The sequence below is a fragment of the Mixophyes fleayi genome, chromosome 2, assembly GCF_038048845.1.
Source record: "Mixophyes fleayi isolate aMixFle1 chromosome 2, aMixFle1.hap1, whole genome shotgun sequence".
Lineage (NCBI taxonomy): Eukaryota > Metazoa > Chordata > Amphibia > Anura > Limnodynastidae > Mixophyes > Mixophyes fleayi.
In genome coordinates this window covers 192,656,120-192,672,660 of record NC_134403.1, presented here as the reverse complement: position 1 = coordinate 192,672,660, position 16,541 = coordinate 192,656,120, and the positions used below count along the sequence as shown (strand labels likewise).

Below are 16,541 nucleotides of genomic sequence, written 5' to 3'. Positions count from 1 at the left end.
CCTTTTGCGGACTGCGTCTTTTCCATCGTTTATCTCCTAACAATGATCTTGCTCCACAAAATGAAGTTTCATTTCTCAATACGAGACATATCTGTGTGCCTGCATTGTCCCTCAATAGCCATGCCTTCACTACAAAGTTTAACATCTGATTACCATCTTAGCCTACTTCTGTCTAGCTACATACACCTCTTTAACTTCTACTTTCTGTCTGTACAAATTGCTGCTCCTCAGCTAACCTGGTCATCTTGCTATTCAAACCAGTGCGCCCTGTGAAAGTCTAGGTCTATATCTTTATTTGTGTTAACGTAGAAAGATAGAATTTGATGACAAATAAGAACCGCTTGACCCATCTAGTTTGCCCAATTTTTAACCTATGGTAACCTCAAACCCTATTTGAGCCTTTAGTCTTTGTAAGGATATCCTTATGTCTTTCCCAAGCATGGTTAAATTGCTCTCCTGTATTAGCCTCTACCACCTCTGATGGGAGGCTATTCCACTTATCTACTACCCTTTCTATGAAGTCGCTTTTCCTCAAATTTCCTTTGAACCTACTTCCCTCCAGTGTCAGTACATGTTCTTGGTTTCTAATACTTCTCTTCGTTTGAAGAATGTTTCCCTCCTGTACCTTGTTAAACCCCTTGATATATTTGAAAGCTTCTATCATGTCCCCCCTTTCCCTTCTCTGTTCCAAACTATACATATTAAGATATTTTTTATTCTTTCTGGGTAAGTTGTGTGCTGTAGACCATGCACCATTTTAGTTGCCCTTCTTTGTACAGTCTCTAATCTTCTGGAGATATGGGGCCTGATTCATTAGGGAAAGTAAACAAAAAAAAATGAGTAACTTTGAACCTTGGCACAACCATGTTGTATTGGAGGGGGAGGTAAATTTAAAATGTGAGGACGGAATTGTAGTTGTGGTAATGCATGTCCTAGATCAATTTTAAATGTCAGTGTACAAATAAGCCATCAAGTATTTGTGTGCTACATGAAAAAACAGACAGTATTTAACTTATGTGCAAAATAATAAACTAATTTGCACCCCTTGCATTGTAACATGTTTTTGTCCGGGAGAAAACTTGCTAATTTTTTTGCCTTACTTTCATTAATGAATCAGGCCCATGGCCTCCAGAATTGAACACAGTTTTCTAGATGAAGCCGTACCAATGACCTATACTGTGGCATTGTTACTTCTTTCTTTCTGCTACTGATTCCTTCCCCTATGCAACCAAGCATCTCACTTGATTATTTCATTGCTTACCTGTTTTTAAGTCACCTGAAATATTTACTCCTGGATCCCTTTCCACCTCAGTAGTTTCCATTATAGTGCCATTAATACTATATTTAGCCTTTGGGTTTTTGAGTACCAGGTGCAGGATTTTGCATTTTTGGCATTAAACTCTAGTTGCCAATTTATTTTGACCATTCCTCTACTCTACCTAGATCATCAATCATTTGTTTTACCCCTCCTGGTGTGTTTTCCCTGTTGCATATCTTTCTGTCATTTGCAAAAAGGCATACTTTCCCTTCAGTGTCATTTGCAGTGTCACCAATAAAGATATTAAAAGCACTGGTCCAAGAACAGATCCTTGGGTTACTCCACTGGTAACCTTCCCTTCATGTGAATGCAGTCCATTTACTACAACTCTCTGTTTTCTATCCTGCAACCAAGATCTTATCCATTTATCCATCTTAGGGGCATATTCAATTGTTGTCGGGATCGCCGAAAATCCTGCCGCGGAAAACCTAATACATGGAATACGGTAATTTGTTGCTGGATTTCAGCTCACGGCTCAGGGAGCTGCGAGCTGAAATCCAGCGAGTAAATTACCGTATTACATGTTTTTCCGCGCACGATTACCGTAATATCGATAATCGTACGCGGACCGCAGGATTTTCGGCAATCCCGCCGACAATTGAATACCCCCCTTAGAATCCAATCCCAAATTTTCAAGATTATTTAACAGTCTGCAATTGGGACAGTGTCAAAAACCTCACTAAAGTCTAGATAAGCTACATCTATAGTCCCCCATCTATTATTTTAGTCACTCAGTCAAAAAATTCAATAAGATTTGTTCAGCACGATCTCCCCCCCAGTAAATCCATGCTGTTTGGGATCCTGTAAATTACTGGATTTGAGATATTCTACAACTCTTTGTTTTAAGAATGTTTCCATCAATTTCCCTACTAATGATATAAGGCTCACTGGTTGGTAATTACTTGCCTCTTTCTTGCTTCCACTTTTGTGCAGTGGGACTACATTTGCTCTTTTTCCAGTTTTTCTTGAATTACTCCTGTAGCTTGTGACTGGTTGAATAATGCTGTTTATGGTGTTACCAGCACCCCTTTAATCTCTTTTCGTATCCTTGGATGTATTCTCTCTGGCCCTCATTGATTTATCCACTTTCAGTTTTTTAGAGTTCTGTTAGGACCTTCTCCTCTATAAATGTACTTATATTTACCTTATTTTTAGGAATATATTTGCAACTTAACTGTGGCCCCTTCCCCGCTCTTTCTGTAGTGAACACTGAGCAAAAGAAATTATTAAGATGATCTGCTATTACCTTGTCTCCCTCAACAAGACTCTCAGTCTTTAGTCTTATTATTCCTCCTTTTACTTATAAACCTAAAAAATGTTTTCCCCCTTTACATACTGACTGGACCATTTTCTCTTCAGCTTGTGCCTTTGCACATCTGATTACCTTCTTAACCTACTTCTGTCTTGCTACATACACCTCTTTGTCTTCATTATTCTGAGTCTCCTATGTTGGCTAAACTACTCAAGTGCGTCTCATAGTACCTTGCACAGGAAACTCTTTAAAGCATAGTGTGGAACAGACAGGGCTCGACTTATGCCTTTGGTAAAGATCAAACAAACATTGAACAAAGTAAATTGTCTACTCTTTGCTGAAATATTAAAAATGCATCACTGCTATAATTTTTTTATAGGCTACTTACGTTATTGCAAAGCAGTATCCATTATGGGGCTTACTTGGTGGTTTGGGAACAGCGCATGAAGCACTTACCATAGGGATCAGTGTTCCTATTGTTTGTTATTAACTGTTATGTGCACAAGCCCCACTGGAGGTTAACACTGTAGCTCCATACAGGACCTCAAGATGGCTAGTGTGCCCACTTTTAATATTGTTTAAAAGATTTCCACCTCAGTACCAACAAAGATTAGTTAAAAATAGAACATATTGAGATTGAGCTAAAGTTATTAGAGATATACCACATTGATTATAGGGTCCTGCCCTCTCTAGTCTTTTTATTAATGACCTTGTAGTTAGCATCTAGTGTAAGAAGTCCATATTTACTGAGGATGCTAAGTTACAGGTAGTTAACCAAGAGCATGATGGTAACTTTCTACATTTTTTATTAGACAAGATGGCAATTGGGCACTGACACAATTATTAATATAGATAAATGTAGGGTTTTGCACCTAGACTGAGGTAATAACTATGCTGCTTACACATTACATGAAATACAATTGAGGGAAAGCTGACGTGATAATAGACTTAAGGAATACTAGATGACAGAAAGCTGAGTAGCCGCACACAGCGCCAGGCAGTGGCTGTAAAGGCAAATAAGATTCTGGTATGCATAAAAATGTTGACAAATGCATGTGATGAAGGATCACGTCTTCAATATGAGCTACAGCTTTTGCACCACTCTTTATGAATATAGGAGAATTACAGAGGGTTACATCATTTATAAAGGCAATGGAATATTTAAATTTTAGAGAGGTTAGAAAAACTAGGTTTGTTTAGTTTGAAAGAAAAAAATATTAGAGGAACCTAATTAATTTGTATAAATGTATTTGAGTCCAGTACAGAGATTTGTCTTCTACAGGGAAGTTCCAAATGGAAAGTGTAAATGAATGAGAGGGTACAGATACAGTAGCAGAGAAGGTTCAGCTCACTCTGGTCAGTGCTCGATGGACTAGTCAGCCAAGCCACTTTGATGGGCAGCGAACTCAAGATACAACAACTAACCAATGCTCAATAATTGTTAAGTCACTTTAAGACATCTCGGGCCTGAGTCAATAAGGAAAGTAAGGCAAAATGAGGAGTAAATGTTCTCTGGGACAAACCATGTTACAATACAAGGGTTGAAAATTAGTTTGTTATTTTGCAGATAAGTAACCCAGCGGTTTTGGTGCATGTTGGCACCAATGACCGAGTTAGAGGAAGAAGGGGTGTCCTAAAGAATGATTTCAGGGACATAGGTCGCAAACTTAAGGCAAGGACATCCAAGGTAGTATTTTCGGAAATACTACCTGTGCCACGCGCTAGTCCAGGGAGGCAGCGGGAGATTAGAGAGGTTAATGTGTGGCTAAAAGATTGGTGTAGGAAGGAGGGTTTTGGATTCTTAGAGCACTGGGCTGATTTCTCGGTCAGTTGCCATCTTTATTGTCGTGATGGATTGCACCTGAATGAGGAGGGGGCTGCAGTGCTAGGGGAGAGGATGGTTAGAAGGTTGGAGATTTTAAACTAGGCTCCGGGGGGGAGGGGCAAGCAAGTATTTATGGGATAGACATTGAGAGTAGTAAGGAGGAATTTAACAAGAGTAAAGGGGGTGGAGAGGGGGGAAAGTGAAGCATAGCCGATAAAGAGCGGCCCTTTTTTAAGCAAAAAGAAATACCTAAGGGAGGCAATAGACTTAAGTGTATGCTTGCAAATGCAAGAAGCCTGACAGGTAAAATGGGGGAGTTAGAACTAGTAGCAATGAATGAGCAGTATGATATTATAGGTATTACTGAGACCTGGTGGGATGATACACATGACTGGGCAGTCAACTTGGAAGGCTATTCTCTCTTCAGGAGGGATAGGGTAAATAAAAGGGGAGGAGGAGTATGTCTTTATATTAAGCCAGAATTAAAACCAAGTATTCAGGAAGTTATATACGAGAATATTGGTGATAATATAGAGGCATTGTGGGTGGAAATATCCAGCGGAGGAAAAAGTTCAGAGAAGTTTCTGATAGGGATATGCTATAAACCGCCAGATATTAGTACGATTGAGGAAGCCCAACTTCTACAGCAAATTGAAAAGGCTACACAACTAGGTCAAATTTTAATTATGGGGGATTTTAATTATCCGGACATTGATTGGAGTACTGAGACCTGCGGTACAGCTAGGGGAAATAGGTTTCTGAGCACGCTAAAAGACCATTACATGTCCCAATTAGTTGAGGAACCAACTAGGAACCGGACTATACTGGACCTAGTAATAAAAAACAATGTAGACGTAATATCAAATATTCAAGTAAAGGAGCACTTGGGAAACAGTGATCATAATATGGTCTCATTTGAAATTAGTTTCCAGAAACAACAGTATAAGGGATCAACTAGGACTTTAAACTTTAAAAAGGCAAATTTTAATATGCTAAAGGAGTCTATAAAGAGCATAGACTGGGACAAAGCCTTTGAAGGAAAAAATACGGAAAAAATGTGGGCTGTCTTTAAAATGTTGTTGGAAACATACACGTATAAGTTCATTCCTATGGGAAATAAATGTAAAATAATTAAGTCTAAACCAATGTGGCTAAATAAAAAGGTAAGGGAAGAAATGCAAAGGAAGAAGCGTGCATTTAAATTGTTTAAGTCTGAAGGGTCAGAGGAGTCCTTCCATAGGTACAAGGAATGTAATAAAACATGCAAAAAGGAAATTAGATTGGCTAAATTAGAAAATGAAAGGCACGTTGCAAAAGAAAGTAAGACAAACCCCAAAAAGTTTTTTTAAGTATATAAATGGCAAAAGGATTAAAAAAGATAATATAGGACCCCTAAGAAGTGAGATGGGTGAATTGATAAATGATACTAAGGAAAAAGCAGAGATATTAAACACGTTCTTTTCTTCAGTATTTACCAGAGAGGAACAAATGGCAGGAGTAATACATAAAAATGGAAATGAAACCATGCCATTAATTAATACTTGGTTGTCAGAGGAAGAAGTCCAAAGGCGACTGAAGAATATTAAGATAAATAAAGCTCCAGGTCCAGATGGCATACACCCAAGGGTCCTTATGGAGTTAAACTCGGAAATAGCTAGACCGCTATTCTTAATTTTCAGAGATTCAATCTCATCAGGCTCAGTACCAAGGGATTGGCGAATAGCAGATGTGGTGCCGTTGTTTAAAAAGGGGACGAGATCACAACCAGAGAATTATAGACCTGTAAGCCTGACATCAATAGTGGGGAAACTACTGGAAGGTATTTTAAGGGACAGTATTCAGGATTACTTGGTACGCAATAAAATTATTAGTGGGAATCAACATGGATTTGTGAGGGATAGGTCATGTCAAACTAATCTAATTAGTTTCTACGAGGAAGTTAGTGGGAACTTAGACCAGGGCAGGACAGTAGATGTGGTCTACTTAGATTTTGCAAAGGCCTTTGATACAGTGCCACACAAGAGGTTGGTTTACAAAATAAGGGAACTGGGTCTAGAAATCAAAATTTGTACTTGGATCGAAAACTGGTTAGAGAATAGGGAACAGAGAGTTATGATAAATGGAACATTTTCTAATTGGTCAAAGGTCTTAAGTGGAGTACCTCAAGGTTCCGTGCTGGGACCACTCCTTTTTAATATATTTATTAATGACCTTGGTGATGGTTTAGAGAGTAAAGTTTCTATTTTTGCAGATGACACTAAACTCTGTAAGGTAATAAAATCAGAGCAAGATGTAGCTTCTCTACAGAGGGACTTAAATAAACTGGAGGATTGGGCGGCTAAATGGAATATGAGGTTTAACACAGATAAATGTAAGGTTATGCATTCAGGGATCAAAAACAAGAACGCAATCTATAAATTAAATGGAATTAATTTGGGAGAATCTATAATGGAAAAGGATTTGGGAGTGCTCGTAGACAGTAGACTTAGCAATAGTGCTCAATGTCAAGCAGCAGCTGCAAGGGCAAACAAAGTATTGGCATGCATAAAAAGGGGCATAGATGCAAGGGAAGACAGTGTAATTTTGCCACTGTATAAATCATTGGTAAGACCTCATCTTGAATATGCAGTACAGTTCTGGGCACCACTCTATAAAAAAGATAATTTGGAACTAGAAAGGGTTCAGAGAAGGGCGACAAAATTGATAAAGGGTATGGAGTCATTAAGTTATGAGGAAAGGTTAGCCAGTTTAGGCATGTTTACTTTAGAAAAGAGGCGTCTAAGGGGAGATATGATTACTATGTACAAATACATTAGGGGTCAATACAGAGAGCTTTCATGGGAACTTTTTACCCCAAGGACCATACACAGGACACGTGGTCATCCCCTAAGGTTAGAGGAGAGGAAATTTCACAACCAGCAAAGGAAGGGGTTCTTTACAGTAAGGGCAGTCAAGATATGGAATTCATTGCCAGGGAAGGTTGTGATGGCAGATTCAATAGATATGTTTAAGAAAGGGTTAGACAAATTTTTAGCGGAAAGGTGTATCCAGGGATACGACCGTTAATTTAAAATAAAGGATAGTAGTGGATATAGGGTAAAATTGGATTGCAATATTGAGTCTGGGGGGATTTTCAAAATTGAAACAGATGGGCGGTTGCCTACTCTGGATTAATTTCAAATATAAGTGCAGGATCGCAGGAGATCCAAAATAGGTTGAACTTGATGGACTGGTGTCTTTTTTCAACCTCATTAACTATGTATGTTACTATGTTAAAATACTGGTTGTTTTTTAATCTAACATACAAATACTTGCTAGCTTTATTTTTACATTGACATTAAAAGTTGATCTAGGACATGCCCTACCCCAACTATAAATCTGGCCCCACATTTGAAATTTATCACCCCCTCCAATGCACAATGCAACATGGTTTGCTTCAAGTTACTACTTTTTTATGCTTTGCTCTCCGTAATGACTAAGGCCTCTCATGTTTAACTTTGGAACATTTTGCTTTACTAGATGTACTGTTAAATGTTCTTGTTATATTCTTGACTAACCAATATAAAGAGTTCTAAAAAAAAAAGTTGTAAAACATGAATGGACTTTTATGTGGGTAGAGTTTCATCAACTTGAAAACTGCACCCGTCTTAAGTAGGTGTAAAAATGTATGCGTGGTAAAGAACATATTTCAAACACACTTATAAACCAATATAAGACTTGCCAAAGGTGAGTGCATAACTTGCCTCTGTGTGCCTTTACTGCACTTACAAGTGAATGGCCCTGACCCACCTGCTAGATACATGCAGCTCATCTTCCTATCCCTTCCTGTACTTTAACAGGACTTGTTTTGTGCCTCCACATTGCAATTTGTCAAAGACACACATATATAGCTAATAATGATGATGAAGATTTATAGACGGACACCAAGCAAGATGAGAAACATCTTTACTCACACAAAATTACCATATACAATAAGGACAACACAAATGTCCCATCACTCATAATTAATTTAAGTCACACATGAGGCTTAGACAAACAGTATTTTAGAAGAAAAACTGAAAAGTTTCTTTGAAAGGTGTGGTACCAAAGGAGTAGGTTCTTGTTGCATGCACCTTGATGTGTGCTGAGCAAAATCAAGACATATAGGGGCATATTCAATTCCATTCCGATCCGCCCATAGGGCTGCGTACGAAAATCTGCGTTATTGCGATACCGTATTACCGGCAGTAGTGCGTTACCGCGGAAAATGCGCACTACTACGGTAATACGGTATCGCAATAACTCGGATTTTCGTACGCAGCCCTATGGGCTGCAAACGAAAATCCACGTTATTGCGGTACCCCGGATTAGGTTCGCGGCCGTTCCGGCGCGATCCCGCGAATCGGGATCGGAATTGAATATGCCCCATAGTGGTGCAAATAAAATGTGCTTCATATATGGGACCTAGGGTTATTTCTGTTGCTTTTATGCATATTTCAGTATCTAATCTTAATGTTCAAATACCCAGGATGGTTACCTGAGCCAGATCTTTGTGAAATTTTGACTTACCCGTGTATAGCCAAATCTCTATGAGTATGTTTTTAGAGTGTGCAGCACGGTGGTGCAGTGGTTAGCACTTCTGCCTTGCAGCACTGGGGTCATGAGTTCAATTCCTGACCATGGCCTTATCTGTGAGGAGTTTGTATGTTCTCCCCGTGTTTGCGTGGGTTTCCTCCGGGTGCTCCGGGTTCCTCTCACACTCCAAAAACATACTGGTAGGTTAATTGGCTGTTAACAAATTGATCCTAGTCTGCCTGCCTGTGTTTGTGTGTGTTAGGGAATTTAGACTGTAAGCTCCAATGGGCAGGGACAGATGTGAGTGAGTTCTCTGTACAGCGCTGCGGAATTAGTGGCGCTATATAAATAAATGGTGGTGATGATGATGAGAGTGTGGGAGGAAACCCACGCAAACACAGGGGAGAAAATACAAACTCCACACAGATAAGGCCATGGTTGGGATATATGTGGACATCTACATAGTGCATAATGCTACTTCCCTGTTCTTTATGCTTATATGTAGTTCTCAGTATCTGATTTGCGGCGTTAAAGCTATTACCGTTATTGCGGTAACTTTAACCCTGCGTTAAAACTACCGTAATAACGGTAATTAAGCGCACTATTACCGTACTAACGGTAACAATGCGCAGGCCAAGTTACTTTTACCAGTAACGAGGCCAATTGAATTCCCCTCTATGTTTCTAGCTACTATAGTGCTATAAATATATGAGACTGAGGATTATATTTGTATCTAAAATTAGTTGCAATTGCAACTATTGTGTGTTTTGTTTTTTTATTTTAAATATTTGTGAAACAAATGCTATGTGGCACATATTATCTAGAAAAATAACCTCTTTATGTGGGTAAAAAAAGCACTGATTTAGCTCATAAAATCTCCATTGTTGCACCATGCTGCCAGTCTTTAATCAGGTAAAGTTATATGTAAGAAGGGTGGATTGCGCAACAATCAGCTGCTGCTAAACTTCCTATAGGAGTCACACAATTTTCCTTAGAGTTAGAAAAATATATATATGTATAGGAATATTTTAGCGCTGCTGACCGTAGTAACATAGATGTGTCCCACAATAAAGCGATACACGTGTAACCAGAGAAAATGACCAATCTTATCTTCTTAACATAAATAAGATAATACAAAAATACTTATATTTGAGGAGTAGATCCGTGGGTTACCTTGTTCAGATCTTTCCTCCGTTATATAGTGATACACCGTAAAAAATACAAAAACACAACATAGTATAATATTGTAACAACAAATGACGTCCTGTGATGAATATGAAATAAATCAACTTCAGTCCAAGGATATCTTCTTATGTGAATCCATGGAGGATTTCAAAAGAATTTGAACCCAAGCCTACTATTTCTTTTCATCTTGTAAGTGTTATCACTTAAGGAGTTGGGTGAAGATATTAATTACAGTATATGGAACACGTTTAATATATATAAGGCACTTATATATTTTGTATCTGGTGAGTGGATTCACATAAGAAGATATCCTTGGACTGAAGTTGATTTATTTCATATTCATCACACAACGTCATTTGTTGCTCAAGTTGTGTGCAGTTTTCCTGCTGTGCTGACACAGTATAATTTGTGATAGCAAATTATAATGAAACCAAGACTTCCCCTTGCACAGCTCGCTCTCTATGAAACTAAATGTTGCATTATAAGACTTTTTTTTTAACATTCAGAATTTTAAACAATTCCCTAAAAGAAGACTACTTTTTTTACTCTATATGAGTACTATTTCAGTTTACATCTTTAACACTGGCTATCCCCAATTCCTCCACCAGTGTCTCTACAATTACTCTCTCACTACCTTCTATCACAGCTGTTTCCTATGTCAAACAGTAACCTCATTTAGACTGACCACATCTACCTTTTATTTTAAAATCAATTATCGCATATAATCTGTCTATGCAGCATGCTCCTCTAATAGAAGAGCATTGTGTGATATATTGATGTTTTATAAATTAATTATAATAATAATTTGAAACATGGCACTTGACAATTGAAAACTCAAGTTATGATGGAATTAGTAGACAGAATGGAGGATTTGATGATGTATGAAAGTTCATGGGAAGTCTTGCCCCAAGCGTTGCCTTATTCTGCTTGCTCTCCATAGACATGTTTTTGGCTATGTGGTTGTGTCTAGCTATAGAATATAGGGCAAATACGTATTGAACTGTTGTGTTTTTCTCTATCAGGATGGTGATGTTGATGGTGACATAATACGTGAAGAGAATGGAGAACTTTCTGAGGGACAAATAACCACTCTCCTTGATACAAGAAGGGCAAGAGACCATCTGTATCCGTTGGCTGGTCCAGCAAGTGAGTTACTTTTGTCAGACTTATCTTTTGCAAACTAGGAAAGCAAGTCATTGATAAACCATATTATGTAACCATATGCAGACTACTTTGTAGAAAGTAAAATTTGTATTTGTTTACAACAAGCTCCATAGACTTGATATCAAGTAAACGTAAAAGTTAAATATGTAATAAGCATTAGCTTTACCAAGTTTTGTTGGATATCTTTTTTTTTGTTATGGTTTTTAATCAACTTCATTGATATTTCCCAGAATTCCTACCAGAGTTGATCGTCTACCATAAACAATATCTGGTATAAATAACTTATTTGTATTTTCGCTATTTCTCACTCTGTCAGCAATGAGGGTTAATGAATGTATTGCTTAAATCGTGTATAAAATGCAATAAGGGAAAAATGTACATTAGAAAACAAATGGGCGTTATAATCATTATATTCTAGTCATGTAAGTGCCTTCACAAATGGAATCAGCTTTGTATGATTGTTTTCAAGCAACATATGTTTCCCTTTTAGACTATTGCACATATCATATTCATTTAATATAATTTATTTACTATTTATTATAAGTTTGAATTTATCTGCTTTAGACAACGTAAATGGCAGTCAGTTATCATTATTTCTGCACTGCAACACGAATTTAAAATAATTAGATGAATGAATGTGCTGAGGTAAATTATTTACATTCCACAAATAGATGGAAAGTCCCCTATCAATGCCTCATCTCTCCTCATATAAAATCAGCATTAGCCTTATTCAGGCAATGCAAATGTGTGACTCCTATCCATTCAGTACGGATTAACCACACTACCGTATTTTCTAAGTAACAAGCTAACAATTAGCTACACTGGTTATTCACTGATGCTTTACTTTGCAACAGCGTGGGGGGAATTCATTTGGCCGCATTACTGGCGAAAGTAATGTGGCCTGCGCACTATTACCGTTACTATGGTAATAGTGCACATTATTTCCGTTAGTACGGTAATCTTTAACGCTGATCTTTGCTCGTGACTCAGGAAGTCAAAGCAGAAATCTACAGTAAAGTTACCATAGTAATGCTAATGGAGCGCAGGCCGCTTTACTGCCAAAATTATATTATCAAACAAAAGGGAAGACGCTTCGTATTCTGTGCACGTATCCATGAGTTCCGGACTCCTGAATTCATCAAGGAACTAATCTAAAGATACGTGTGCTGTTGAATTCGGTTGTAGGTCTCCTGTGCTCTACTACACAGATACTGCACTATGCGTCCCAATACTTATGTTAATAATAAATTCTTAATAGCACAGGGAATTAAAACAATGATAGAATTAATGTCACATGATAATAATAAAGGCATTAATGATAAAACATTGGAAAAAAAAGTGTTTTTAAAAAAAGAAATCCCCGTGAAATACATTGATTCAAACGTTGCTAATATCTACTGAACATACAAATAAAGTTTACAGTTGTTTGTGATTACAAAACTATGTAACAGGATGTTTACGAAACTGTCATCATTCTGATCGGGACTTAGACTAGCCCCAGAGCTGGTGCAAGAGATACGGCAGAAAAACAAGTAATTTCTCGTCTGTACAGCTTGATGCCCCTTTCGTACATTGAGGACGGCAAATTGCCCCTTCCCTGCCCACTTCACTCCCCTAAGTTGGAAGCTGTAGTAAGTGCTCCTTGTGCTCACTATCGCATGAACATCGCTTGAGTATACGTTCATATCTCTTTGTTTCTTCACATAGAAACCAACACAGCATAAAAATTTGTAAAATGGTATTGTCTACTGCAGTGCAGATCTGGCATAGGCAGGGACAAATCAATTTATTATTTCCTTGTTTGTCTGATAAATGTTATGTTTTGTGTAAAGCTGCTGAGCTTTGTGCTTGAGTTACTCTGATCATATTTTTTGTATATGACTATGTGGAGCAGTGTATTTCCATGGGGGAGGAGTCAGGGCAGTGTGATGACATGACTGTGCAATAATAAGATTACTCTCTCCCCTCCTCTGTGTGCCAAAATCCTCCGTCATCTCTGAGGTGGCAGATGTCACCTCTGTTCCCTTTTTGAGCAGAGCTTTGTTATATAACAACTAATTATTACATATGGTGCTGCTCCAAAAAACAAAGCACTGGGGCTCTATGTACATTATATTTCTTACCATATTTTTGTCTGTTTGTTGCCTCAACCCCAGATTGTTCCATGCTCTTAAGTCTGTGTACTAAACTTGGCTTAATGCTGGACACATTAGGCAATTGTCTGTATGTCTCCTCCAAAATGTTGCCTCTTTGGACTAGCTTAAATATACATATGTTAGGAAATGTGTTTCTTCTGTCACTGGCAACACGTTGAAGGTTGTGAAACAAAAAAGGGAACTATAAGTTTTTATTACCCAGCATAAAGTGTCAAATTAGATACTTAAAGGGGGTAAATGTATCTAGCTGCGAGTTTCTGGCGGGTTTGAATTTTGGAGATGTTGTCTATAGCAACCAATCAAATTCTAGCTGTCATTTTGTAGACTGTACTAAATAAATTATAACTAGAATCTGATTGGTTGCTATAGGCAACATCTTCACTTTTTTCAAACCTGCCGGAAACTCGCAGCTTGATACATTTACCCCCAGGACTGCTCCAATTGTTATTGGCATTGCTGTTCTTCACATTCCTGCACCCCAAAACGATTGAAGAGGCTTATAGGCATTTTGAGGTTTTCTCAATCAATGCAGCATCCATTTAAAATTGCAATATTAATAGACCTGCTATCTGGAGAGATATTTACCTGGGCTTCTGCTTTTGTAAAATGGATGATCCTTATGAGTTCTTTTGTAAGGTGTTTATTTAGGCTTTCTTTGATGCATCTCTTTTGCTTCAACACAGCTTCTTCTCAACTGGACTGTTGGGCAGTATACTAATAAGCACTGAATATTGTTACGTTTTGAACCCTGCTGAAACTGGTTGGCATAATGGGACTCTGGCTGTAGACTTCTGACAAGATTTGGCAGAGACTTGATACTTGCTGAATTGGAAGAACGTATCACCATGTCCATCAAAATTGGTGTATGACTCCATGATAGCACAGCAGTAGCCATCTAACGCCCATCGTCTTTACTCCTGTGACATCTACAGTACTGGCACAGAAGAAACCATGCAGCTAGGTTGTACACACCTATCCGAGTAAGACATATGCTGCTGGATTTATTCTGTCAGATCTCTGCAAGAGATCCCTCTAAGTTTCCATGTGTTCTTCACCAAATCGTTTTGTTTATAAAAAAAAACCTGCATGTTCCTCTGTTTAAGACCATTCAACTAATTTGCACATTTTTTTTTGTATTCTTCACAACAGTTTATCGACTTCTCTTTTGAAAAATTTTTTTTTTTCCTACTGTTTCATTCACTACTTCTCTTCAAGTCAGTGTCTATCACTGAACAACTTATTTTCTCAGCTAGTGGATCCTGCACTATTTTAGTTTCAGTTTAGGAACTGTCACCAAGCTTTTGGTGGTTTGACAGGAGGCTTATGGAATGCAGATTTGCAGCTACTCAGAAGTGGGACCTTGGCTGTGGTAGCAGGCAGAAACACACTTCTCTAGACAAAGGAGCTTGTCCCCAGAGGACAAGTATAAATGGACGATTCCATGGTTATAGGGCTGGAGAGAGTAAGATCATGGGAGATTAAAGCCATGATCCTAGAATTGGAGACTGTATAACAGTTTTAGGACATAAGCCTTGATGGTAGAGTTGGACACTGTAAAAAAGTAGAAGGAAAACAGAGGTAAAAAACAAGTCAATACAGTACTAGTCGGTAAACAAGTTCAAGGCTTTTATCCAAAGTTTGCTCCTGCAGAACTAGGCTGTGATTGCAGGGTGTATATGGGCTGCAATCCGGTGGTGTTCCCTATCCCTGATTGCTGTTGTCAAAAGCTGATGTGAGTTCTGGAGTATGCAGTTCGGCCACTTATTGAGAATTGCCAGTAAGGAATTGATTAGAGTGCAGTTCGGCCACCTGTTGAGGATTGCTGGTATGGTGTTAATTCCTTTTAGGGCCTTATTTTCTGAAGTTCTTTCTTTCCTTGACATTTCATTCTCTTATAATCTAGTTATTTCAGGTATAGCCTAATTTCTTCACTACAGCTCCAATATGGTACATATTTTTGTGCCAGCTTTCTTCTCAAGATTTGTCTTGTCCCATTGACTTTGTTCCAGGATGCTCACTGCCATGTGGTAGGATATGTCTTCTCTGTTACAGAAACCTTCACTATGGAAGATTACATAAATAATAAGACTGAAAGTCTGGAGCTCATTAGAAATTCGTCGGCACCAAAATTCTTATTTGTTAAGATGCACATGAGTATGGGTAGTCAAAAGAATGTAATTCTCTATTCACTGCCACTGATATCTGACTTTTTTTTTTTATAACATTTTTATTAGTAATTTTTCAGATACAAATACAATGGATATACATCATCCAGAGAAGAGGTACCATATGACCAAATTGCATTGTATACAAATGTTCAATACAATTACATTTCAACCAACCAAACAAAATGTTTGTATAATGTATGTCCGAAGGATGCGTTGTTGTGCAATTGCTGCATAACACCACATCTTTTTGTAGATCATATGCTCTAAACATGTTACTGGATGTAGAACATTTTAAAGAAATTTGCAAACGAGCAACTATACAATCATAAAAAATCAAATAAAAATAAATATAAATAAATCAAATAAATAAACAAGGCGGACGACCGTGAGCATCCTCCGAAACTACAGTAAGGTAATCAAGCTTAAACGTATACCTCTCCACTGTACACAGTGTGGAGTCTCCAATGGGAAGGGGGGGGTGGCACCCCCAGAAACGGATCCCATTGCATATGGTCATCACACTCCTCACACTATCTCACAACATAAGATTCAAGCTAAAATTATTCAGCTTCCTTCCAGTGAGCGGTAAAGATACCAAGCTGTGTTTTCAAACATTTTTAGTATTTATTTTTGTACATTGGGTTAAGGGAATCGACAAATGGCCCACATTTCTTATAAAATCTTTCAACCCCTTTATCAATATCCGGCAAAGTGGCTCTTCTATAAAGATATAATGTATTGAAGAGTTTGTGCTTTACTTCTGATAGAGATGGGGTAGACGGGTTGGCCCAGTGTCGGAAAATTATTAATTTAGCAATTGTAATAGTGACCGTAATAAACGACTTAACGTCTTGTGATTCCATAGGGGGGAATCAGAGAGATCCAATTATCAAAATGACATAGAAAAATGGCATGTTTA

The 16,541-nt window shown here is 38.0% G+C and overlaps 1 protein-coding gene across 4 annotated transcripts in view; it reads left to right on the top strand.

The window, feature by feature from the left end:
• SPOCD1 (SPOC domain containing 1) overlaps positions 1-16,541 on the top strand; it is a 135,584-nt gene that overhangs the window by 46,040 nt on the left and 73,003 nt on the right. For all 4 annotated transcript variants that reach the window (XM_075195192.1, XM_075195193.1, XM_075195191.1 and 1 more), the window contains one exon: positions 11,157-11,280. In XM_075195192.1, coding sequence (XP_075051293.1) covers positions 11,157-11,280 — 124 coding nt within the window. The remainder of the gene's footprint in view (positions 1-11,156; positions 11,281-16,541) is intronic.